The sequence below is a fragment of the Lissotriton helveticus genome, chromosome 12 (genome assembly GCF_964261635.1).
Source record: "Lissotriton helveticus chromosome 12, aLisHel1.1, whole genome shotgun sequence".
Lineage (NCBI taxonomy): Eukaryota > Metazoa > Chordata > Amphibia > Caudata > Salamandridae > Lissotriton > Lissotriton helveticus.
In genome coordinates, this window is record NC_136073.1 from 100,822,548 (window position 1) to 100,849,344 (window position 26,797).

Sequence of the window (26,797 nt, forward strand, 5' to 3'; positions counted from 1 at the left end):
TTCTTCTCCCGGTTGGTTGGCTTTTTGGTGCTGCTGCTTTGGGGTCTCTGTGGGGTTGGCCTTTGTTTGGTCCTGCCCTGTGGCCTGGTTCCTCTGTGGTTCCTTGTTGCTGCCCTCTTTTCGGTTCTGCTGGGGGCTTCCCCTGCTGTATTGGGGTCGTCCGTCTGCTTTGTTCCTTCCTGTTCCTTCGGCTCGTCCGCCCTGTGCGGGCTGTTCTTTCTGCCCTTGTCCTTTGGGCTGGGTTGGCCTTTTGGCCCCTGGTTGTTTGGCGGCCTGGGTTTGGGGGCTTCGCCCTTGGAGGTTTCTCGCTGGTTGTTTGCCCTTTCCTGGCTCCGTTCTCTATTGAGGCGTGTGCTCTTCTCCTGGGCCTCGGGTGTTTTGACCCTCTGCTTGCTCCCTTGGGGGCTCGGCTCTGCTTCTGTGCCTCCCTTCTGCGTGGCGGTCTCCTTCTGGCCTTTGGGGTCTTGGTTCGGGCCTCTGGGGTTCTGTTTTTTGGTCTGGTGCCCTTGTTTTTGGTGGGGTTCCGGAAGGCCGGGTTCTCTGCTTTTGTATTCTCCATATTTTAAGGAATGGGACGAGGTCAGGAGGGACCTGGGGGTAATGTCCTATTACTTACCGGTAATCTTCATTACTCCTGGTCCCGTTGACCTCGTCCCATTCCTTACTTCCCTCCCTCCCTCCCTTGCGGCTGGCCTTCCTGTTGTTGGCTTGGTGTTTTCAGGCTGCATGCTGGGCTGGTGCTGCTTATGTACTCCCGGTGGGATGGAGCAGGTAGGGTATCCCAGCATGCTCCTTTTCTTTTTTTCTGTCATGGAGATGGTTATCTCCATATTTTAAGGAATGGGACGAGGTCAACGGGACCAGGAGTAATGAAGATTACCGGTAAGTAATAGGACATTATGCATGTTAGCACCCTCTTGTAAATAGGTCGATCGTTTTATCTCCGCTTTTTTGGCTTTTTAAGCCAAAAAAGCAGGGATAATGCCCTTGTAAATATGCCCCATGGGTAGTGATGCCCTGTATGGTATGTTTGGGACACCAAAACTAATAGCAGTTTGACTGTTTATACATGTCTGCGCCCCTCATTTCAGGCCTGGAAATAATCAAACAGTAAAGCCAGTCCACCACGAGTAAATCTGTTTCAAGTGTAGTATGGGAAGACAGCACTGTCAATTGGGGTGGAAATGGAGGAGAAGGATTCTTGGTCTTAGGACATACTGTAAACCTGCTCCTATGTACAGGAATAAACACATAGGTGCAGATGTAAAATGTTTTCAAGAATCTGAACCTGTTTCCTAAATAGTAAGGAGAAAAAAGGTTTTAATGTGGTAAAAGCAAGCCATAAAAATTACATTTAGGTTATGTGATGCATACAACAACTCGGATGTATTGTTTCTCCTTTTCACTTAAACTTGAAACAATTTCAAACTCTGTGTGAATGAAATGCAAATAATTTGCTGTTGCATAATTACATAACATTTCAGCAAAATTATGCAAAAAAACACGGAACTGCATGAAATACAAATCCGTTATTTAGCACTATATTTTAGAGTGCAATGCGTTCAAGGATGCATTTTGCGGCATAAAATAAGAAAAACACAAGCGGCAGCCACTCGAGTTCAGGCCGTTGACATTATTCCCGCCTTCCTGCTGAAAAATCTTGCAGGGAATGTTGTATGAATACGCAATATGATATAATGGTGTTAGTTCAGAAACTTTGCATACAAATGTAATAGGAAATTCTCAAGATTACATGAACTACGCCACCATAATTAAAATTTCACTCAAGCCTGTTGCAAATATTCACTGCAATTTGGAATGTAACCGCTAAGTCGATTGCATAGTTGGCATACAGTACTATTCCCACCTGGAGGTAAATGTTATGTTATATGAATTTATTATGCGCATGGCTACTCGTGAGTGTCCTGGTGCGAGACCAGCAGGGTACAGCCTTGGACTTCAGGGAAATAGATGGTTTTCAATTTCTTCTTGAGTACCACTGGATCCTGGATTGTACGCAGGATCGCTGCTAAATGCAGACGTAAAAGTGTAAAAGCATTTGAAAACACATCTGATCATTGCTACCCAAAAATACTAGATTGGGAGGTAATGCTCTTTAGGCTATTGAGTTTTACCTGTTATCTTCTGATTGAACACCTTTGTGTTTCTTTCATCCTAGTTATATTGGACATCCCATATTGCTTTAGTGTATTTTTGGGTTTTTAATGTTTTTGAACTACAGTATTCATCTTTTCCAACTTCTTGAGATAGTGTGAGGTCTGCTCAGTTGTAGCTTTAGTTCACAAAGTTAAATTACCAGACAATTGTCCATCAATACCTGATTTAAAGGTCCCTGACACTTCTTCATTTCTGAGTTCATATGGCCTGTAAACCTTGATGTAAGTAGGGTGCTCAAATAGGAAGATTTGGCCAAGGATGTCTAGCTGACAGGAACTGACACATTTCACATATTTGTATGGACAAATCACCAATGGAGCTTTTGATAGTACTTGTGCAAAAAGAGGACAAAGTCTCACAGTACAGCACTCATTTGTGTTGGGATTCCAAGTTTCTCCAGGTTTGTTTTTAAAACAGACATTCTATGTTATGAACTTTATTGATGACTTTCTATTCTCCTATCAAAATCATGTAGGTTGTCCAGAAGTGGATCCTGACTATTTTGTGTTATACAAGGAGGCATTTTTGATAGAGCATGAAGAATGTGTAAATGACACTCACGCCACACGTGGCCAGGAATGTGTAAAAATATTGTATAAATTACACCACTAGAGAATTCAAAGTACATCCACTTTCCTACCGATTTGTGCTCATTCAGTAAACTCACTCATCTAGAAGAAGTCAGATTTTTTATCACCCTAGCGCCTTTAACAAGGTGAGTATAATAGCCAGAATCCCCACTAAGAATATCGGTCCAGCACCAATGGGGCTGAGTCTACGCAGACAACTCACCTGTTTCATTGGAAATCTCTCCTTCTGAGCATGGATTGCAGTTGAAGCAGCATGAGGGCTGTCCTCTCTGAGCAGCCTTCCAAAAACCAGAAGGACAACTCTCACTGCACACAGACCTTGGAACCTGGTGAAAGGATGGAGAGAGAAACGGCTTGAGTATCAATTCTTAGTTTCTATGTCTTGAGTGATTTGTGTGGGAGTGGCTATGTCAACCTAAAGCACATTAAGGGCTATCAAAAGCAGTGGTTAGGATCATACATCCCTCGCAGGTCTTATGTATTTGTTGTGCTTGATCTCCACCACCACACGGAGACATTCAACCGCACTTTAAGCATATTTCTGTGCAGTTTGCATACAAACTCTTTTTCGCCATCATCTTCCTTTATTTGTGATGGATAACTCACAATAAGTACAAAGACAGGTGGAGGAAATGATTCCTCAAGACACCTGCTGTCATGTGACAGGAGAAAGAGAGTGTGAGCTTTGAGATCATCACCACTCTATAATCCAAGTCATGAGCAAAGGCATCCAGGCATAGCAAGCTCTCATGTTGTCCTTCCCATTATATATTACCCAGGTAAAAGCTATACCTGCACTGATAACATAAGGGCATATTACCAAGCAATAGCGATAATTATCGCTATTGCTTGGTTAGAGAGAAAATTTTACTGCTGAGCTGCGGCGATTTTTACCGCAGATAAACCTTGGTATTACCAAGGTTTATCGCAAATGCGATAAAAAACGGCCGCAATGCATGAATATCACTGAAAAGTCAGCGATATTCATGAATTACCGAGCTAATGCTCTTAGCCTTGTTATCCACTTCCCATTGGATAACATGGCTAAGAACTGCTCAGGGCAGGTGTTAGCTTTTGGAGATATTCGTGCTTAGCGCGAATATCTCCAAAAGTTGGTAATAGGAGATAGCGATGTTAGCGACTGTTTCCAGTCGCTAACATCTTGGCACGCCCACTTTGCATGTCATTAGTGATAAATATCACTGACATGCAAAGTGGGGTCCAAGATGGTCGCTATCTCCTACTAGCTGTCGCTAACTGGTGTTAGCGACAGCTAGGTAATAGGGAGATAATTTTATCTCCGCTTTCTTGGCTTTTAAAGCCAAAAAAGCGGAGATAAACCCCCTTGATGATATGCCCCATAGTTCCCAAGGTAGGTAAAGTAATATTTGTTTGCTTTTGAGGAGGTTCCATAGAGAACAGAGGTCACAGTGCTGCGTTTGACCTGGCTCGCACTGACACTTGCCAGCAAGTTCATCCAAGGTATGTCTGAGAGGGTTAATCAAAGCCATATTTTCAGGATGTCCAAGGAAAATCAATTTACTTGCCATCAATTTAAATGGAACTCATTTACATAGTCAGTGGTGATCTTAAAAAAGTAATGTAGGTCTGATTGGTTGCACATCCCATCACTATGGTGAACTTCAGTTGGGAAAAAATGAGGCAAGGCACTGTGTTGCTGTCTCTGCAGGCAGACCTTGCAGATGTGTCTTATCGTAGGTGGAGTGCATTCTAAACCTAGGGCTGAATTTAGACATCAAAATATGTTTGCTCATCAACGTGCTGCTTTTTGGCTTGTGTCCAAATTTGAACTGTATGGAAGAGTGTTTGAGAGAATCCATCTGAACGCAGTCAAAAAAGTAATCATATGCAATCAGTAGCCTAAAACTCTAGGCCTGATTTAGAGTTTGGCAGACAGCGTACTCCAGTGCAAACACGTCATAACAGGAAGAAAAAATTATGATAACCCCTACCCATCTGGAAAAAGCTCCAAGAGTGTGGAGGTCATTAGTTTTTTAGTTTTTCAAAAACAAACTGTGATTTTAGGACTTTTCATACCTTGAAGTGAACCTCGTGCTGGTTCCTTTCCACTTTCAGAGATAACAGCTTTGGTCAGAGGTCTTCTTTAAATTTAGCGTAAGGTAGTTTAGTTTCCTACACCATGCTGACCTTACCATATATTTAAAGTAGCACTCAGAATTAGGTTAGAAAAGTCCTGGTCATTCACCTGGAGTATCTTAAGTCAAAGCATTGTTTTGAGGATTTAATATAATTTCAAAGGTTGCAAAAATTAAAGTAGCGATAGTTTAGCCGTCAAGTTTTGGTGGATCTTGTTAAACTTTTATTTGTGCACCTAAATCGTTTTCAATGCTATAACAGCAGATTAGATTTGAAATGCACTGACTATTTTCACAGACATGATAACATATAAGCATCATTTTTGCGTATACTGGACTTGAGAATTACATAGAAGATAAACCAACAAGAGAAATAAATATCACATACATAATTCTTTTTTTTTTTACTATAAACATGCATTTTCCCTAGCCTGGAAATAACATGCATTTTGTATTTTCTATTTTATTGAAGCACCTCAGGTCTCAAGTAGCTTCTGGGCCTTGGAGACATGGCTACAAAGGTTTTGCTTTTTCCATAAATGGCCTCACCTAGATATGCCCACATTCATTCACTCTCATTGGCCATTAACTATGGAGTCTTGAACCTGTGGACCAGGTATTCTTTGTGACCCTATCATTATGAATGTATTGTCAACCAGGCAATTCTGAATTACTTTCAAGTCCTTTCTGGGAGATTGTTCTTTGCGTGAACTCCTTTAGTTTTATCTGGTGATAGTTGAAACTGTGTTCGCTCAGCTAGCGGTGAATGATAGTTTGCCTGGGTTTCCAATGTTTATGCAATTTCTCTATCTTCTCTTCAAGCTCATGTTTCTGTTGGTCTCTCTATTGTTGAGTCATGAATGACTTTTCACTTTCATAAATGGAATCTAATCAAAAAAATCTTTATTTCCTGCTGGATTCCATGTTGCTTCTCTCCTTTTCTGTAGCTATCTCACTGCCCTGTTCTTCTTCAGCTTAAAAGCCTGTAGCTTTCTTCTACTTATTATTTAGAGTAGCAGATCATTGCTTCCTTTCACCTTTTTCATACTAATGCACAAATGATTTGCTGTTAATTTTCTGTCAACCGTCCTAAATTTACGATGGTCTCAATTCTGATTATTCTTGTGTTTGCCTTTTATTTTCCTTTCCATATCAAGAAAACAGTGTCCTTTCCCTGTTCAACCTCACTGTCTCCCATGGCTTTTTAAGTCTGACTTAACAGAACTTTTTTGCAATTTTCCTAAAACGTACATAGATGAGGTTTCAAGAAACGTTTTCCTCCTTACCCTCATGCAATTGATCGTTTGGCATTTGATTGTGTGCCTCCTGAAGAGTTCTTCCATTGAATACATGAGGTGTATTTCTTTCAGCATGTGTCAATGGCCATTTGGTGAGGGCAGTAGCCATCTTGAAAAAGCTACCCTGCTAAAAGCAACACAATGTGCTTGTAAACCAATTGCTTACTTGATGTATGGCCCAGATAAGTTGGCAGGGGGGGAGGGGCAATGAAAATAACATAATTGCTGACAGTGGGGGAGTGAGAGCTATGCATGGCCTGCAGGCACCGAGGCCATGTTGAGTAGCCGCACCAGACAGGGCCAGGTGGTTGGAATGGTGTCCATGGCAGCCCTCGGACATGCTCCAATTTATAATCCTGTATTTTGGGGCTGCCACACTTGCCGGTGGGATTGGACTAACAATGGTTCATTCCCGAAGTGTGGAGCCGCTCAGGGAATGCACAGAGACCACTACCATTTTGATGTTCCAGTGGGTGGATGTTAACTCATGTGTTATCTCTGGAGGCTCATCAGTTCTGCTGCCTGACCCCATACAAGCTCCCATGACTTTAGAAGAGCTATCAGTGAGAATTTTCAATTCTGAATGCTTAGCATGTGCCAACACATGGGGTGGTTTTTCCTATGCTTGGTGCTCCACCAGGTGGTGATGTGCGACGGGATGTTCTATAGCTCTTAGCTGAAGGACAACTACTTAGCGTACAACCAACTGTGTGCAGATCCAAACGCTGCCGTCATTAGATGGCATATGGCATAACTGCGTGATTGATGGAATGGCTAGCTGCTTATACATACAAGCAAGCAGGCCCATAGTTCAGAGCTCCTGCAAATCTGTCATCCCTAAATTCAATTGGCCTGTTGTATGGATCTGCAAAGTGAGACACACAGGCCAGTTCGAGACTGTCATCAGTTATCTGTCATGATTAGAAAGAGTGATAACAGGCAGTGTAAACTTAAATAAAATAGGAATTCCATAAGGGGCAGCAAAATGTTTGATAAGGCAAGCAGAGACCAAGAGCAGACAGACCCCGTCTACCTTCATTGCTGACATAAAGGGCCTTCAAAGTAATCGAAATACTATGGACTAAAAAGTTGACTCCATGGCCCTGCTGCTTGACGAGATGAAGGAGAGGCTCTGCAGGCCAGAAAATAGACTTGAAGCTGACAGGGGCGGCAATGGCTGAGGAACGTCGCCCCACTGCCTGGCCCAGAGCCAGCTAATGAAAAATAAAACGATGTTCTGGCATTGTTCTATTTTTCATTTGAAGCCAGCTTGTGCATGGAGGGGTCAGGCATGTGAGAAAGAGTGCTATCTGCACTCCCTAAGTGTGCATATGTGTTTGGCCAGCTGTCTCAGGCCGAACAAAACCCACATGCGCATTTAGGTTTATCCAGCTGCTTCGTACGGGCCAGCTGGAGAAACCGCCACAGAATTCTGAGCGGAGCATCTCATTAGCCCGCTCAGGCCAAAAAAGGCACTACTATCCTAGCAGGAGAGCAGCACAGGGATTGGATGGGATTCTGTGACGTGGTGAACCCAGTTTCTGCTCGACGAGTAAGAGAAGTGGGAGCGCGACCCATGAGGCGGCCGGCATATTACGGTAAGTTACATATTTTTTAAATATTCTAACCCCGTCCTCCTCACATATCCCCCTCACTCACTCCTCCTCTCGTGTTCCCTACACCCGCCCCAGCACCCTTTGGGTGTGGCGGCCACCACTGAAAGCTGAGCAATGCATATCTGATAGTTAGGATGATACTAAAGCAGCAGGATCCCTTCCTGTAATTTCTGTAAATGAACAGCTGCAAATTGAAGATCTGAGACTTTTGAAGAATTAATTTTGTCGGACATATACTTTTCATACAGAAATATTTTGTGATGGAAAGGGTGCACAGATCTTTGGCACGTAGCCCACCTCTGGGACCTTCGAGGTGTCCAACCATAACAAGACTCTTAAACTTTTGAGACTGAGATGGTATCCTGTGGCTGGTGAGAGAATGCAGCACCAAAGAACACCAAAGCATGAAGCTATCATTCTTTCATGACTTCATGGCTGCTGTTCAGGAAGCCAGACATTCATTCACAGAGGTTAAGCAGATACTGTCTGTCTTGGGTGTAACTTACTCCAGGATTTACTATGCCACACTTCCATTTGTATTTCATGGTCTTTCAACCTTCTTCATCAAGTCTGAAGATGCTCCCAAGTACAGCAAGAAATGCACCAAACTAAAGCATTCCACAAAATCTCCCGTGTCTAAAGAGGACTCGAAAGCAAAGGTTTATTTTGCTCTCATGTGCCGGACAGTTCGCAACCACGTTGCATCTTTTTTATTTGTTGTTAGTTTCCATGCCATTAATCGAATTTGCTGATAGGTGTATTGCCATAGTCTGGTCAGCCTGGAAATACCATAATTACATAGGCAGTGTTATTCACTATACTCCTCTAGAATTTGCATGGACGGGGATAGGACGGGGGTTGGAGTCCGCCACGCCTCGTTATTCCACACACAATGGTAAAATATGCATCGGTTTGTATTTAATACGTATGGGGTAACTATACTGACATGTGGGGTCTCCAATGTGAGTGTGTGGGAAGAAGAAGGAGCACCCTCCTGTACAAAAATTATCTTTTTTGTTGAGCAAAATGCAGTACTCATGGAGAGAGGATATAACAAGGAGAAATAAAGATAGTTCTCCTTGTCAAGCCTCCCTGGGTAAGCCTTAGCATTTTGACACATTCCCAGGTTTACAACTCTTAGTGGTTGCATAGGAACCCCCATGCTCCACCCATGGATGCTTTCCCATTGCACGGTAACGCCAGGCACTTTGGGGCTTATTTACAAGCCGCTTGTGCCACCCTTACGTCACTTTTCCCATGTTAAAAATGACGCAAAAGTGGCCAGAGGGGCTTGTAAATCTGCCCCTTTGTGTTTACTAAACCATGCAAAGTCACACAAAGTTGCTTGGCATGACTTACTAAATAACAATAATGATTTTGCATCGTCTCTGCTCTGCATAATCCAATCTACACAGCCCAACGCAAAATTTGAGTAAATCCGCCCCTCAGTGTTGAATTCAGTTCCTTTTAGTCATTCTGAATTGTATTGTTCTTTGGTTAACTGTTTCCCCTCCTTTCATTTGGTTTCTCTGTGTGCCTTTATGCTGCCGGACATTGATAAATCAACTTGCTCCTTTGCAATTTAGTTTCAACAACTGGCATTCTTGGCAAGTTATGGAAAGATGTGACTCATTTATTATCAGAGTTTCAAAAAAGTTCCCTTAATCCCAAAATATGAAGTTAAACACTTAAACAATATCGGCACATACTTCAGAAGGCAATAGTACAAACAATTATTGTTTAGCTGCAAACTGTTTCATAAGTTTAAGCCACAATATTAAAGGGCTGAGCAGAGCACTCAAGGTAATGCAAGGGTGCTTAGACAAGTCAATGTTAAAGCTGTCAAAGACTAACTAAACATCAATGATATTGTTTTTGTTTTTTGACAACAATGTATTCGGCATCATGTGTTTTTCTTAATAGATGGTTGTATGACCTCTCTTTGATAGGTCATGTTCCTTATTGAGACCTAGCTATCTGGCCAAAGCCCGATGGAGCTACCTGATAGCAATAGAGGAGATGGGTTTTGGTACTTCCCCCTCAACCGTCACCTACACAGTCGATCTTTGGGCAGACTTTCCTTCGTCTTTCTGCCGTATCTCCCTCCCATCCTGTTTTTCTGCGAACCTCTTCCCTCGATACCTGAGACCGAACTATTTTGTCTGATGCCCGATGGAGCTACCTGGTTTAGCTATAGGGGAGACGGACCGTGGATACCCTCCTTGGTCGTCACCTAGCCAGTCGGTCTTTAGACAGACTTCCTCTCGTCTCTACGGTTGTCTCTTCCCTTATCCTCACTTTCTCACCTCACCTACCCCCCACTTCTTTTCTCTCTCCTTTCTGTCCTCTTCTAACGTATTGCTGCCTGTTCGTTGTAAGGTATAATTGTTGATCTTTTTCTGTTATACTGTTAAACCACATTGTTGCACTTCCTTTCGTCCCTCCTGCTGTCTTCTCCCACATCCTCCCTCTTTTTATGTCTCTCCATCTCCCTTCTCTCAATGTATTGAGACTGAACTTTTTTTTTTTCTGATACCTGATGGAGCTACCTGGTTTAGCTATAGGTGCGGTGGGCCGTGGATTCTCTCCTTGGTCTTCACCTTACCCTGTCGGTCCTTAGACAGATCTCTTTTCGTCTCTCCATATTGTCTCTTCCCTTATCCTCCCTTTCTCACCTCCCCTGCCCCCTCCACTACCTCTCTCTCACCTTTCTCCCCTCTCCTAACTGTATTGCCTACTCTTTTTTGAGATTTATTGTGTAATTGTTGAACTTTTTCTGTTACATTGTTGATTCTCATGTAAAGCGGGCTGATACCTCCGGGTCTAGCCGGGGCTATATAAAACTCTTTAAATAAAAAAATAAAAAATTAATAAAATGAATAGGTAGTAATTCCAATTTTTGTTGTGATGAAAGCAGAGACCTGCCTAGATTTGAATTACCTGCCAGTGTAAGGTCAGCAGCCAGAGTTCTACATCATAAACCTCTAATTGGTAAGGATATTTTAGAGTTCTAGGTGTTGGATGGTGGAACAGGAGCACAGCACAAAATAACCTTTCACAGGAAATATACACCAATGATCGAATGGGACTAAAGTCTAAGCGGAGTTAAGAACTTATTGCACATTGTCTCAAGTTAAATTAGGTATTCTGCGATCAGCAAGCAAAAATTGTCTAATGCTTATGCTTTTAAGTAAGTGTCAGTTGTTTGTAAACTTCCAGTACTAAGTCACATCTACTGCTATAGGCGAGCCAGTGAATAGAGCCCGAAATGCATAGCTGTACAACCAACCTCTAGTGCCAAAAGGGCTTTTAAAGGTACACAGTGCTATACATAAGGAATTGTTCCAACATTTGCTCACTCCCTCAAAGACGTCTCTGGCATCTTCTCTTGCTGTAGAACAATCAAAGTCAGGGTCAACATTCATGCAGGGATGTTATGCTGCATAGCTACCCTTTTCCTCCTTTCTGACTCCTTACACTCACTGCCCCTCTCTTTGGGGCAGATTTACAAGCCCCTTGTGTAATTTTTGCATCGCCATTGCGTCACTTTTTGTGATGCAGCAGCAGCGTAAAAATGCGGCCCATTTACAATGTGACGCATCTAGAGAAATGCGTCAAGTTGTAAAGCTCTGCGTCACATTATACCTGCGTCAGGTGTAATGGTTGCAGGGTGGGCATTCCAACGCAAAAAAGCCTCGTAAAAGTGGCGCAGTGAAATCTACAAGATTTCAATGCGCCACTTCTAGGATGCCGCTGCGTCAAATTCTTATGCCTGCTTGAAGCAGTTGCAAGGAGTGACGCAGCACAATGAGGATAGGCCTCCCTCTGCATTGCTGGAATTGCGTCCTGCTTGCCATGGTGCGCCGTAATGTAAATACAGCGCATCGATAGTGGCGCAAGGGTTTCTCAGGGTGACGCAGGGAAAGTGATGCCTCTCTACAGAGGCATCACTTTCTTGTAAATCTGCCTCTATTTTTCTCTTCCTCCCATATAATCCTTCAAACTGATACTTATCTTCCAAGATTGACCCACGTCATTTTAGTGTATAATCCCCAATTTGGTTTTTGCCCAATTACATTCTTGTACCTTTCCTTAGTTTTTTTCTGCGCTTGGAAACAAATGAGTTTGATGTGTGCTTATTTTAAATTTCTTTGTGCTAGGGTATTCCCTCCATTCATTCTAAGGCATACACCCTTGGTACATCTTGGTACCTCTGTGCCCGGCTGATTCCATTGGATGGCAGACATGTTGATGGAGAGCTTCTGTCCTGTGCGTGAACTGGCATCAAGGGTCCCCACTTTCACGTAATTGATGCCACCATCAGGTTTGATCTGCCAGTTTATTACGCTATAGATGGAAGGTGGATTGCCATGTTCATCAAAGTACATTTCCTCTCCAACTGTGTTCTTGAAGTGAACACTCTTCATGTAATGCAGGAGCTGACAGACAGAAAATAAACAAGAAAGGTAATGTGGGGACATGCAGAACAATTTGCAAAGCCTTTTGCTTAGCCGTCAATCCCTTTGCATTATATGATCACCTTCCAAAGGCATTGGAGAACAATGGTTTTGTCTCACTCTTTCATTTGTAAAAAATAAAAAATAAAAAACTGCCAACTTAGAAACCAATATAGATGCAGTAATATCAAGCTCTAAGAAATTTTGAAAAGAAAATCTATAGAAATATTGTGTACAATGCAGAGGAACCTGTGCTTTTGGCTCACACTGTTATGCAGCGACACCTCTTTGATAAACGCTCACAGATCAGACATATTCAAAGTAGGTGTTTTAAGCATTTGCTTGCAAAATAAAAGTACTATGGAAGAGTGAAACCAGCAAGTGCAGAGCACAATGTGAAAACAACAAGGTGTGGCCACAAGCACTCCTCTTAATTATCGTTTATGGATATCTTTTAATCTTTTAATTAGTCTTTTCCTATTTTTCCCCTTTAGCGTGCTGTTCGGTATCATAGGGCTGCCTGTCCCTAAGTATAATGATTATTATAGCAAATGGTGAGTGATAAAATATCCCAACCCTACCGATCGCACAGCGATCCTGTCTTAACTCCTCTTCTGGTTTTAAAGAACTTTACTTTGCTCTTTTCAGTATTTATTCATGAAATTTTCATGTTTATTTGATCACTTTCATTTGAAATTGCGAATCTCTATTTAGAATCAAATCATAAATCTTGACATTCATTTGTAATTTTTTCAACATTACATTTGATTATGCAATTGTATAGTATTTCATACAAATATTTTTGACATTTTACGACGATTGTTGCTGAAGTTGGCCCGATGCATTTCGGGACCCATGTCCCTTCTTCAGGGGCCTCTGTAAAAAAGTTTGAACATATGTAAATAACATATAACGCTTACTGACATACATAAGCATAAAGCCACTTTTACGTTTTGAGTGCACCACCTGGTATGTACCATAATGTGAATTATACATAGTTTATGCACTGAAATGAACCAAAAGGATAATTCCGGGTCACCTGCATACATATATGTCTAACCTTCATGAATTAATCCGCACTGTATTACTTAGTTCACGCGTTTATATCGTGCGTCTGAGACCTATGGTTTGTTGACAATTAACGCAGTGAAACACTGCTGGAAAAAACTAGATTACTGGGAATGCTCAGATTTGCAGCATTTTGTTGAAACCGGCTACAAATGCCTGAAATGTCCCTTATATTTGTACATGGAATGCCAGTTGGCATATAATTATTATCATTAAACACTCACTTGTTGAATCAGAGTAATTCCTTAGTTGTAAAAAGGTCAAAATGATTCGGGCCTAATGCGGGTCAATAAACAAGAGAAAAAGACTGTTAGAGCCTAACTAGCGTGAAAAACGTTGTGCCTAATTAAGCAGTGGCTAGTGAACGTGCAGTGCTGATTGTAGAAAATACCTTATAGACGCGAAGAATAATTGTGGTCTGGAAAGACAAAATACTACATAGCAGTGGATTACTTGGAGGAATTCATGTATACGAACCAATTTTGTATCGTGGTTGTTTATAAACCAATGCGCTCACCATCATAAAATCTGTAGCCTCAGTGTGTATCGCCGTGAGTTAGTTTCCGGGTTTCTAAAAGCAGAGGCCCGAGTTCTCGCGACTTTTAACGAGTTTAACCGGAGGTGAACCTCCGTGTGGAAAATCAACGAGACTAGGCGTCTATTGTGTCAGCCATGATGGAATGGTCTTTATCCTACTTTTTAACACGGAGCCGAAAGTTCCGTTATTTCACATCTACTCGCAAAATACCTAAACACACGGTGTCTATCCTCATAATATGGGGTAGAAATGAATTGAAAACTAATTTATATGGGACCTTAGTTTCCGATGATCTACTCAAAGATCCATGTCAGGTATCTGAGTTAATCGAGATGTACGCATTAGCTCTTGAGAAATAAAAACTAAGCACCATAAATGCGATAAATGTGCATCAATGATCGTGTCAATAAATAAACATCCTAAATTGTATTCTATCAATGGTACATTACATTATAAACCCGATCCATCATTAGAGCATATTTGCCTTCTGCCATCATGATTATGAATTCACAGATACGGACATTTTTTGTTAACATGTGAATTGAGGACTGCATACGGTAAATTCTGCATTACATAGTAAACCAGGTACATCATCACTGCATTGTTGTTTTCTAACATCATCATGATAAAAGCTTAAATCCCGACATAGTCAACATGAGTGAGTAATGCTTTCAATAATGAAAAATATTAAGATACCAATTTTTGCTGAATTAATCAATTTACAAAAAACATCCCAGATCTAATTTATCATTTATCATTTAAACCCAATGGTTCCATTGTTTGGAATGTTTTAATTAACATAACCTCCCATTGGGATAAGATTTTACGACTGTCTGTCCCTTCTCTGGTTTCTACTTTTTCGATAACCATGAACCGTACTTGGGAAATGTTGTGTTTGTGGGTAATCCAATGTGCAGCCAGATTGGATTTGGTGTTTTGATTATGAATCATGCTTTTATGTTCCCCTATCCTTATTTTCAGTTTCCTTTCTGTTTTCCCTATGTACATGAGTCCACATGGACATTTTATGCAATAAATTACAAAATTCGAGTTACAGTCAGCTGTGAATTTTAAGGAGAATTTGTCTCCGGTTCTAGGGTGGGTAACTAAGTTTTGTTGCATTACATTATTGCAATGAATGCAATTGTTGCATTTTCTCATTCCTTTGTGCTGGACAGTATCAACCAATGTTTTTTGTTTAAGGTATTCTTGTAAGTTCGGACTCCTGGTGTAGGCGAAAATCGGTTTGGTTTGGAAGATATTGTTGAAGTCTTCGTCATTTTGAAGAAGTTCCCAGCTCTTTGAAATTATTTTCCTGATATTTGTAGCGTTAGTAGAAAACTTGGACACAAATACATTGTGTGTAGTGGTGGTGGATTTCATTTTGCTCTTAAGTAATGTTTCTCGGTGGATGGTTTGAACGCGTGCCTCTGCTTTTTCAATACAGTTAGCTGGGTAACCCCTGTCTTTAAATTTTTTCTTAATTCGATCAAGATCTTCCTTGTGTGCCTCCTCTGTAGAGCAAATCCTTTCGCTTCTCAGCATTTGCGAGAATGGTTAGTTTTCTATTAATTGTGGTGAAACAATAGACTATTGTTGCGATCTGTGGCTTTCACGAATGTTTGAGTTTGTATTTTGAGTTCCTTTTTGGTGATCTTCACATCAAGAAATGATATTTTATATCGAATTTGAAGTAGCTGTGTTGAAGGCAAAATTTTAGTAATTCTAGCACCAAAGCTTTGTTCGCTCCAAGATCTTCCAATTGCAATAAAGCCCATTCTGTTGCTTCAATGCCTTCTTTTAATGGGATCAACGTATATAAGGCAGTGACGTCAATGGTACACATCATCCACTGTTGACTCTCATCCATGTTAAGCTTGTTCATTTGATTCAAAAAATCCGTAGTGTCTTTGATATTGGTCTTCCACTGTGTCACAAATTTTTGTAGGAATAAATCAATGTATTTTCCCAATGGTTCAAACAATGATCCTACTCCGGAGACTATTGGTCTGAATGGAGGGTCATATAGATTTTTATGTACCTTGGGTAACATGTATATATGGGGTCGTTTAGGATTCTGTTTAGGCAGAGCACAATGTACCATGCCAGAATAAATGTACAACATGTCCCAAGAATGTGAAATATCAGTCAGTGCGAAAGGAGAAAGTCAGTTACAATACCTCTCACATATGATTCTGGATAGGTCTTATTATGAATCTTGATTATGATTAGCAGTGCAAAAGTTAGATTTCAGAACAATAACACATCCCTATTTTCAACCTAGTATTTCTTTTCTGAGTTATTTTAAGGATTAAGTAGTTAGAAATTCCAGAAAACATAATTTCATAGGTATATACCTAAGCGACCTAAGGCCAAGAATGGACCATCAATAGAAAAAAGTAGTAAGTGAACACCTCCAAGAGTTAAAAGGGGGGAAATGAGCAAATGAAGATTCCATAATGGAACCTCAGATGTGTTCCACTAGACCTCAAAGCCCAAGTTGTTCCCTTGGAACACAAATCGCAAGCTAAAGATCAAATGAAAGGCCTGAATGGTTATTTAATGACTATTTAGGACAGAGGCCGACAATCTTTTTGGAGCAATCAACCTTTCCTAACGTGAGGACCCTAATGGGGAAGACAGATACAGAGGTACCATATTGACTTGCAATTGTTCAGAAATGGAACCCCCTAACCCCTAACCGACATGTGAGTAATAGGATAAGGGAAAATACAAATAAATAGGGCCAAATGCTAGAACAATCTCCTGAATGTTTAGCCACTCTATACCTTTTGCCTGGAAGGTCGAGGAAATGATTGTGCAAAAATCAGGAGAAAAATAGCCAAAGAATTACATACTTATGCTCTATTTCACGGGGAACGTGAAGTAGCCATTTACACAAGCATCACTTGTAGGTCAAGATCATCCACTATTCTTATCTGGAGTTCCACCCAAAGAAATAACCAGGTTGGCCATGTCCATCTTCCTAATTTGTGTAGACACCGACCACACTGGATGGGTTGGCAGTAGACCTTGCATGGTGCCCCATCATCATAGCAGTCTGCACACAGGGCCATCAGAAGGAACTATGAGATATCAAACTGAAATACCCTATTGATATAATAAGTGTAAGGGACAGAACTACTATTCCAGTAAACAAAAAACCCACCAGACACCAATCTAATATTAGATCTTACAGAAAAACCACACATCAAAATGAACAACCATGCAGGGGCAAGGTAGGGATGCCTCTCTAATGCTAAAACCTGGTAATTATACTAGAGTGATTCAGCTGACACAGGAAGCCAATCACTATCAAGATTCTGAAGTAAACACATAGAATGCATGTGGAAGAGAGATGTCACCAAACTGAGGTGAAGGGTCCAAAAGACCCAACATAGAAATATTGAAGTATTTGCAAATATTGCCACCAGGAAGGTCCAAAAACAAATCCAGCGACTGGGAAGATAGATGTTTGGAAAATGCAGAATATCAATGAGTGAGACCTAACCAAATAATAGAAAGAAAGTGAGGATCAAAATGTACAAGAAACCAATGGCCCATTTGGATCCCAGTGTAAATTCCCAGAAAACTGTGTCTACCTCTACCTATGGAGGAACAAGAGCCACTGGGTCAGTATCACATTGCTTCATGAGTGCATTGCAAGCCTAGACAAAAAACAAGATCAGAAACCAGGAATACAACAATCCTTATTTATTTGCAGGAGCACAAGAGTGTGACCCTCGTGTATAATATCAATAATAATAATGTTGCATAGCACATTATACTGTACTTCGTCCATTTCTAAACATATTTAAATTAGGGGTGTGCAACAGTTGCAATATCCACCTTCACCTTTTTTACGCAAAGTTTTAAATAAAATATGCAACGTTACGTGTAAATTAAATGCCTCTCCGGTGCATCACATGAAATAATACGCTGGAGATGTATATCGCATTCAAAATTATTATGAAGCAGAAAGAAAGCTAAAACTTGTAATTCTTTGTTTCTTAGGCCCATTCCCCTCCATGTACCGCTTTCTTGCCCACCTCTTCCCTTTCCTCAACTTTATGTTCACTGTTAGTTTCATTGTGACTGTCACATGCTTTTATTTTACATTTTGTGCCCCCAATTTCTCTATTTTTATCTATCTTCCATTTTCTTTTGTTATCCTATATTTCCTAGCCATGGTAGAGGCTTGCAGCTCTGCGCTGTCCTCCAGGACTCCCTGTAGTTGACAGAGAAATGAAGGGGTAATGGTTCACCATATTTTTAATGAAGCAGAGTTAGCAGAGCTAATTAATTTTGCACATCACCATCTCCCCCTCATGCTGGCATGAGATGGCAGGGTGGTCTTCTCTCAAAGTAGTTGCCTTCCTCCTCAATTTTTACTGATCCTGTTTTTACAGGCCTTAGGACTGCTAACCAATGCTAAAGTGCACATGCTCACTCTTGAAACATTGTAACATTAGATTATCCTCAATTGGCATATTTAATGTACTTATGAGTCCCTAGCAAAGTGATACTATTTGTACCCAGGGTGTGTAATTCAATCCTACTAGTGGGCCCGCAGCACTGATTGTGCTACCCACTTTAGTTAGCCATTCAGACTTATCAGGCCTTTCATTGCCGCCTGTATGGGCAGTTATAAACTTCAATTTCAAATCGGCAAAATAAACTTTTTGCCTGACCTAAACCTTCCTTTTTAATACATATAAGTCACCCTTGAGTAGGCAATAAAGAGCGCACAGGGCAGGGTGCAATGTATTTAAAAAGTAGGGTGTGTACTTTTAAGTTTTAAATGTTCTGAAAGTTAAAAACTCATCTTTTACTATTGCAAGGCCTACCTCTTCCATAGGATATTATGGGGGTTACCTTATTACATTTCATAAGGGAAATCGCCCAAATGGGAACAGGTAGGTTTGCAATGTTTGTTGTCTTTTAAATTGTAGTGAAAAATTCACTCTTTTGGTAAACTCGAATTTTTATTTACAATTAAAGTCGAATTTTTAATTACAATTTTAAAAATTTCACTTGTAAAAAGTTGCCATTTTCCTGCTTTAGCCATTTTGTGCCTGGAGCCTATCTCTGGGTCACAAGACTGGGTGTAGTTAAAATTTGGACTTTGTGAATTCCTCCTAAATAGCCACACACAATAGGAGCTTAGGTGTGCCTGGATGAGTCGAACTTGCAGGATGGGGGTGGAGCTGGGCACAGCAATACATACATTCAAATAGCCTTCTGCCTTCACAAAGCTTGCATACCCCCCTGTAGTTAGTCTGGTGCCAGAACAGGGGAGGCAGGTCTCCTGGACACTTCAAATGGAGACACATCCTTTGCTCCGGACATCGCAGCACAAGCCCCTCGTCGATGGGATCCTCAACGATAATGCAAGTCCTCACCATGCTCTGCAACCAACATTTAAGGTAGCCTTGTTCAGCAGGCCTAACGGGGTCCATGTACCTGGCCCACAATCCATGGTAGTCGACATGAACTTGTGACTTTGTCACAGTTGGGAGCTACCAGATATATACAGTGGTTGCTTTGTGCTTTTTGGTGCTCTTGTCATTAAAATATTTAACATTAATGCATATCATTGGTTCTAGGGAGTTGATTTTTGTCTTTTTGGACATGTTTTATTCATTAAATTCTACTCATTTTTCCTAATCCTGATGTGGGATCCTTAATGATATTTGAAGTGTTGCACACATACTTTTAACATTGCCTCTAAGTTAAGACTGGCTGCTTTTTGCCAAGCTACCAGATGGTTGAGGACAGGTTACTTTAGGATTGACTTGTGCTTCACGCTGACAAGAATTGTGGCTGCTGCTTGAGAAGGGTTTGACCTCCCTGATCAAGTAACCCATTTTCTTACATATGCATTATTGGCTTCTGTATTTTCAATTTTTCCTAACTTCCTTTTATGCACTTTAGCGTCTATTAACTATAATACCTGCTTGTGTTTTCTTCTAAATTCATCTGTTCCTGCAGATGACGTCTTCCTATCTGTACCTTTCATTCCTCCTTTTTGTTACTGTAGCAGAAACATTTTCCTCACCTCTGTTTTGCTTATTTTGTTTTCCATTCCCTTTCTCTCCTTTAGTCACTATTTTTCTGATTCTTTACCAACTATTTCGCTGTATTATTTAAAAAATGTTTTAAAGCACTACATTTCTGACTACTTGATTTTTAAAATGTAAGGTAAATCTTTTAATGTGATAATAATTTGGTTTGCAATCATTTCATATTTGTTTGGTAGCATTATTTTAGCTGCAAACTCTGTGATTGGCACTGATAGTCTTAATTATTGTGCTACATTTTTTTCTAACTGCAATCTCAACCGCTCCGGAACACCGCAGAGGGTAAACAGGACAATTCTGCTGAGGGGGGACAAGTAAGTTTGGTGTGCTTGAGTCTGTCCTGGTGCTGCTGCGTGGGACTCCTGGTTCCACAAGCCAAATCTCCGCTTTGAAGAAGGGGCTGCCACAAACTTCACTGTGCTAAAAAGCGCCCTCCACCTATCGTGGCATGGAACATTTGGTGAGCTTGTGCCTGTCCTGGTTCTTCTAGTTGGGGCTCTCTGCTCCACAAGTCAATGCGGGCCACACCTGGCAGCAGCCTTGGCTAAAGGCGGGCCTGTCCTGCTCCTGCCAGTGCCAGGATGAGGCAGGGCAACCTTACCCTTTTTGGACCCATGATTGGTCGCCTTCTGCTGCTTGTGGTAAGAGCCTCCAACAGTATCTTGGTCTCCAGTTTTTCATTACATGGACGAGTTTCTCCTGTGGATAGTCTGCGTCATGTGCCCGTGTAACTTGCATGACATGTCATATGAGGAGGACTGGTGCGATAATGAATTGCCTGACCATGGCTCACCGTCTATAGCCTCCATAGATGCCAGTAGGTGGATTTGTATTCCCAGTGTGTATGTTGGTTACCCTGATCCTGCCCACGCAAAGTGCAGCACTGTTGCTAATTTTGCTCTGAGGCCTATATTTCTTAGACTGCGATCAGTGAGGAGGTGGGGGTATGCCAGTATTATGATAGTTGCTTGTTACCCTAACCCATCACAATCTCTTTTTCCCCCTGGCTTCATGGTGCATTGTTCTTTTTTTTTAAAACAGATTTTTATTGTTGAAACACACATAATATGCACAGCTCTGTCATGGTGCATTGTTCTTAATTATCATTGGCATAAGCACTTAGATGTCTGCAGTTTGTTGGTGCAAATACTTAGGCACCTGGAAAAACATTTGATGGATTGGGGGATTTATAACAACGTACCACAAGGGGTTTTTTTTTGTCCTGTAACATCTGTGTTTTACTACACCCCTCTTCCGCGTCAAACTGTCCACTGTCTGGCCTCCTCAAGATCCAATAAATCTGAAGAAATTATGTAGTTTTCCTTTTTCTGTGTGCCCAAACATTGTGTAAAATAACTCTTGATCTTGAAATTTGCAAGTTAAACTCGGCTGTCTGTATCTGTTTGTTGTTGCACTTATAAAATTGAATGCTTGTGGGCCTTTTAATGCATTTGTTATGACAAACCCAGTTGGTTATTCTTGAAAACAACTCGTTGTTGGGTGGGTGATTACACCTAGACCGCCAGGACGGGGGTGGATTTGCAATTACTTTTAAGCAGATTTAATGACAACATGCAAAACCTTGGATTAAAAATATATACAGCCAAGTTTTATGTCATGGTGGTAAGATGGACTCCTCGCCCATTAAAAACTTGTTTTATTAATAGCAATAAATTACTGTACCTGCCAACCTTTTCGTCTCTGGGCACACCTTGCGATCGGGAAGGTACGTGGAATCACCTTGTGAGTGTTAGGAAGAGCTCCTTTGACCACAATGTGGAGACTTTATTCATGTTCTACTACTGTAGAAAATAAAACCCTTCCTTTCCCAAAGGACCTTCAACAAGCCACTCAAGCACTGGTGCTCTCCAGAATTGACCATGGAATCGCAGCACTGACTGGGAGAGCAAAATCGCACCTAGCCCTCCTGAAAACAACCTTCAATGCTGCAACAAGAATGGTCACAGGAACTAAGAAATTTGATCACATCCCTCCCCCACTCAGGGAACTTAAATGGTTCCCAATTTAATTGCGAGCCAGCTTTAGAACAGCCTGCCTCACGCATAAAGCCCTGCACACAGCAAACCAGAATACCTGGCCGCCAATCTCAAAAGGGCCGGCCAGCCCAGGAACCTCAGGAGTTCCAGCACTCTACTACTCATCCCACTGAAAACTCGTAAGCAAAAAAAGGCAGCTAAATCTTTCGCTGGAAATGCCCCAACAATCTGAAACTCCATCCCCTCCACATCAGTACGATCCCTTTGTTCACTAAATTCAAGAATCTGCTCAAAGTCTTTTTCCTAGATCGCACTCAAGCGAAACGATAAGAGCAAAGGATGCACCTGAGACAGTTCTACACCTTACTGCAATTTTTTTGACTGTTGACACTGACTCGGATCTAGAAAACTTCTTGGTCACCCGTCCTGCTAGAACAAACAAACCTCTTGGATGCTCGTCTTGATTGATCGACACCCTACTCGCTCCAAGCAAGTTCGCTCCTTTGTCTGATCTTTACCCAGCTCGAACCCTCTTGTTCTACCATAATATTTGTATTGTATATATGTTTATAATACTCATAATTATACATGCTGTGAAGCGCTCTGATACCCTCCGGTCCAGCTAGCGCTATATAAAACTCCTAAAATAAAATAAATAAGTTGCAATCAAAGCAGTTAGACTCCATGATTACCATTTACATAGCCCCCAGTTGCCCTGCAATCCTGTATGGGGCGGGAGTGTGGGGCTTTGCTAACCTAACAAGCCTTCAGATAGCAGAAAATCATTTTCTCAGACTTCTTTTGGCAGTTCCCAGTAGTTTACAATCTATCTTAAGCCGGGTTGGTGGCTCAGTGGACTAAATCCTCCACTGCAGGGGCCTGCATTCAACCTCATGATCACATGTTCAAATCCTGTCAGGTCCACTCAGCCTTTCATCCATCTGAGGTTGATAAAATGAGTACCATTGAGTTGGGTAACAAGAAACATCTGTTATTCAGCCCCAAAATACCTCCGGGTGAACGTGCGCTTTACAAAAACACATGTTATGTTAAGTTATGCCATAGGGAGCTAGGTTTAACTCTGTTAACGCATGGCACAAAGATTGCCCCGATAAAGTTGTGGCAGTAAGTATGGGTTAAAGAGGAGCCTGCGATTGACCACGCAATAATATTAGACTGCCTCAGTTCAGAAAGCACACAGGTGATCCCCTAACTATCGAATGTCAAGAAATTGCTTGAACGAATGGGTAGAGGGGAATGTTTCAGCACCCTGGATACAATGACAACCATATCCAAACAGCAGCTGAAAAAGGATCTGTTCCGCTTGTTAAAATTAGAAAATGAGCGCACAAAGCTTGGAAAAAAGAATGTCCGGGAGTATCTGCCACTATTCTTAACTCATAACATTGAACCTTATCTACTCTTCCCTTTAAGTCAAAGGGCAACATTTCACTTGTTTAGATTTAGGTTTAGTATAGCCCATTTTTTGGTTTCCTACCCCATAAAGCATACTGTGATGCTGAGCTCCATTTATGCCCAAGTGACTCAGAGTCGAAGCAAAAGCTGTCCTGGTTACCACAAAGTGAGAAAGCGGTGGCTGGTCCAGATTTGTAGAAATCTAGGGACCAAACGCTGCTGCGAGGTTTTCAGGATATTTAAACAAGATACCAGCCTCCCGATAGTTTATTCGGTAGCAGGTTTCCTATTCTCCATGTGGTGCACTCGTAAAGCTTTTTTAAAAACAAAACCACAGTAACAAACGAGTGCCACTGCCATGCACAAATGAAATGAGGAATTCTACTGAGCCAACTATTATTATCGTTTAACTGTGATCACCTGCATTGACACACCTATCCCATATTTGGTTCTTCTTTGCTATATCGGTTTTCTGTCCCCGAACCTGTATTTTATGGCTAGGACCAAACTTTGATCTTCTATACCTAGTTTTGTTACCTGTTTTATATCTAGCATTGACCCACATGCACTTTTTTTATGTCAGAATTGTCTTTAGCAAAGACCAATCAATTGTTTTACACGATTAGACTCTTTGATATGTGGAACTATTCTAATAGATTATACCACATATGTGTGATAGCCATCCTTGTGTATGTTTTACCCAACTATGTTTATTCTATGTATCCAGTCTTGCTCCATTATTTTTTTTATTCTTCTTAAACTGCAATCGATTAAAAAAGTAAATGAATTGTATGCCATTTTAGTTGAACTTTTAAGGACAAACTGACCGAAATAAAGATAATACTGACTGACTGGAAGGGTAAATACATGTACAAGTAGATGGCCTGCAGAATGGGGACCTCTCGACCCAAGTCCCTAGTTGTTACAATTCGGAACAAGCACATCCTGTCCTCCCTGGAACCCTTTCACCAGCTACTTCTACTTTGAATTTTTGGAAATCCATTATGTCACTTCACCCAATTACCTTCCAACAATATACAATTAAGTTATATTGCACTGCTTTGAATCGGATGTCTGGCTGTTCTCAATGTGTTAATATAAAGGACCAGATAGAGAGTTTGATGGATGGTACTGAATAGTTTAGCAGGGCAGAGGACATTACATTGTCCATGCTGATAGACAACTATCTACCAAACTTAACGAACACCGCTAGGCCTGGAATGTATGACGTTACTTAGCATGCTATTACTTAGCATGCCTTTTCTACGAAATGTTTACTTCGCAAATGCCTTTACTTAGCAGTATTTTATTACGCATATCATTACTTCGCAAAAACAATTAAAAGCATTAAATAGGCATTACTTAGCAGTACATTACTTCGCAGGATTTTACTACGCATAAAGATTCTTTTTTTTATTTGTTTCCCTACACACCAACACTACCCTCCATGTCCCCTACACTTCCCAAAACCCTAAATCACTACCCTACACTACACATACACTACATCACTACTCTAAACCCCAAAACACTTCCCCTACAGTACACATAGACTACAACACTACCCTAAACCCTAAAACACATCCCCTACATTACACATACACTACAACACTACCCTAAACCCTAACACACTACCCCCTACACTACACATACACTACAACTCTACCCTAAACCCTAAAACACTACCCCCTACACTACACATACACTACAACACAACTCTAAACCCTAAAACACTACCCCCTACACTACATATACACTACAACACTACCCTAAACCCTAAAACACTACCCTACACTACACATACACTACAACACTACCCTAAACCCTAAATAAACTACCCCCTACACTACACGTACACTACAACACTACCCTAAACCCTAAAACACTACACCCTAAACTACACATACACTACAACACTACCCTAAACCATAAAACACTACCCTACACTACACATACACTAAAACACTACCCTAAACCCTAAAACACTACCCCCTACACTACACGTACACTACTACACTACCCTAACTACACTGCCCCACTTACCTCTCTCTGCCCGTGGTCCCTCTCTTCACCTTCAACCATGGATCCACTCTTCTCCTGCGAAGTAACGGCATATGCTAAGTAACGGGGTATGCTAAGTAAAGGCATGCTAAGTAAAAGCATGCGAAGTAAAAGACAATGCTAAGTAAAAGATGCTAAGTAAAATAAGTGCGAAATAAAAGATGCAAAGTAATGGTTGTTTATCCTAGGCCTGCACTGATCTTTCATCCTTGACAGGAACCTTCATCATAATAGCTCTTATCATGTAATAAAACATGTGGTGAATGGCCACCATCAGTTTTGTCCACTTAACTTTGTCAAACTGTTTGATTTTCAAAAAGAAACTCCCAAAGTGGGAATTTGCTAATCAAAAGGTGTTTTATATGGTGGTGGCAAAGAGTTTAAAAAAAAGTATGTCACTCAGTGTCAGTATGTCACTGACAGTCGTCCAAACCCTAAATTAGTCAGGTAAATCGTCATTTTGGTGGACTCCACACTCCATTTTGCTTGCGTGGGAGTCTGCTAAACTAAACTTCACCCAGAACATCATACTTGAAAATCATTGGGTAAAGCAGTGATTAATAAGTGGCATAATCAGAAACTGACCAAAACTGAAGATCTGTTTGCTTTTAAATGTTCAGAATTAGCTGTGATAAAATAAAAGTTTGCAAGGTAGTTGCAGTCAAATCAGGTTGAAAGTAAATCTGGGTAGTGAACTAATGGAGTTTGTGGAGTTTTCCACACTCCGCGCTAAATGGAGCTCACTGAGTTTGGAAAAACTCTGCTTCGCATTGTGGAGCGGAGCTTTTTTCCTCGCTCGCTTCGTCAACATTAAGTTTGTGAGCACAAGCAAGAAAAATCCTCCTCCCAGAGAGAGTTTTCCTCGTTCGCGATCATCAACATCAAGTTGGCGAGTGCGACCATGGAAAATCAACCTCCCGGTGAGATTTCTCAACGCGAGTGGTGAGATTTCTTATTGCGATTGGTGGTGTATGTTCGCGACCATTCGCGTTGAGAAGCCCTACGTTCGTGTTGGAAAGCTGCTGCTCGAGAAAAAATCTACTTGAGCGACAGAAAGGAAGCAGTTCCCACTTGCGCTGTGCATGGTGCCGTCCGCGATGATTGCACAGTGCGGATAAGCACCTAGAACTGAAAATCACTGCAAACTGCATTCATCTAATGCACTGCGCTGCTCGTGGAACTCCGCATAGCGCAGCAGAGTTTCTTTTGCACTTTGAGGTGTACCACGTAGCGGACCTCCGCAAACTCCACCTATGCTTAGATGAAAGCAGCAAGCTATGCATTGCACTTGTTACCCATAACATATGTGGAAACATTATTGTACTAGCTGGTACTCTAGTCCTTCTACACCATCACAACAGGTGATCACTGTACTGTGTAAATT

General features: G+C 41.3%; 1 protein-coding gene across 1 annotated transcript in view; it reads right to left on the reverse strand.

The window, feature by feature from the left end:
• LOC144797950 (extracellular calcium-sensing receptor-like) overlaps positions 1 to 26,797 on the reverse strand; it is a 110,166-nt gene that overhangs the window by 15,815 nt on the left and 67,554 nt on the right. The window contains exons 4-5 of the mRNA XM_078668754.1: positions 12,011 to 12,238; positions 2,971 to 3,094 (exon numbers count right to left, since the gene is read on the reverse strand). Coding sequence (XP_078524880.1) covers positions 2,971 to 3,094; positions 12,011 to 12,238 — 352 coding nt within the window. The remainder of the gene's footprint in view (positions 1 to 2,970; positions 3,095 to 12,010; positions 12,239 to 26,797) is intronic.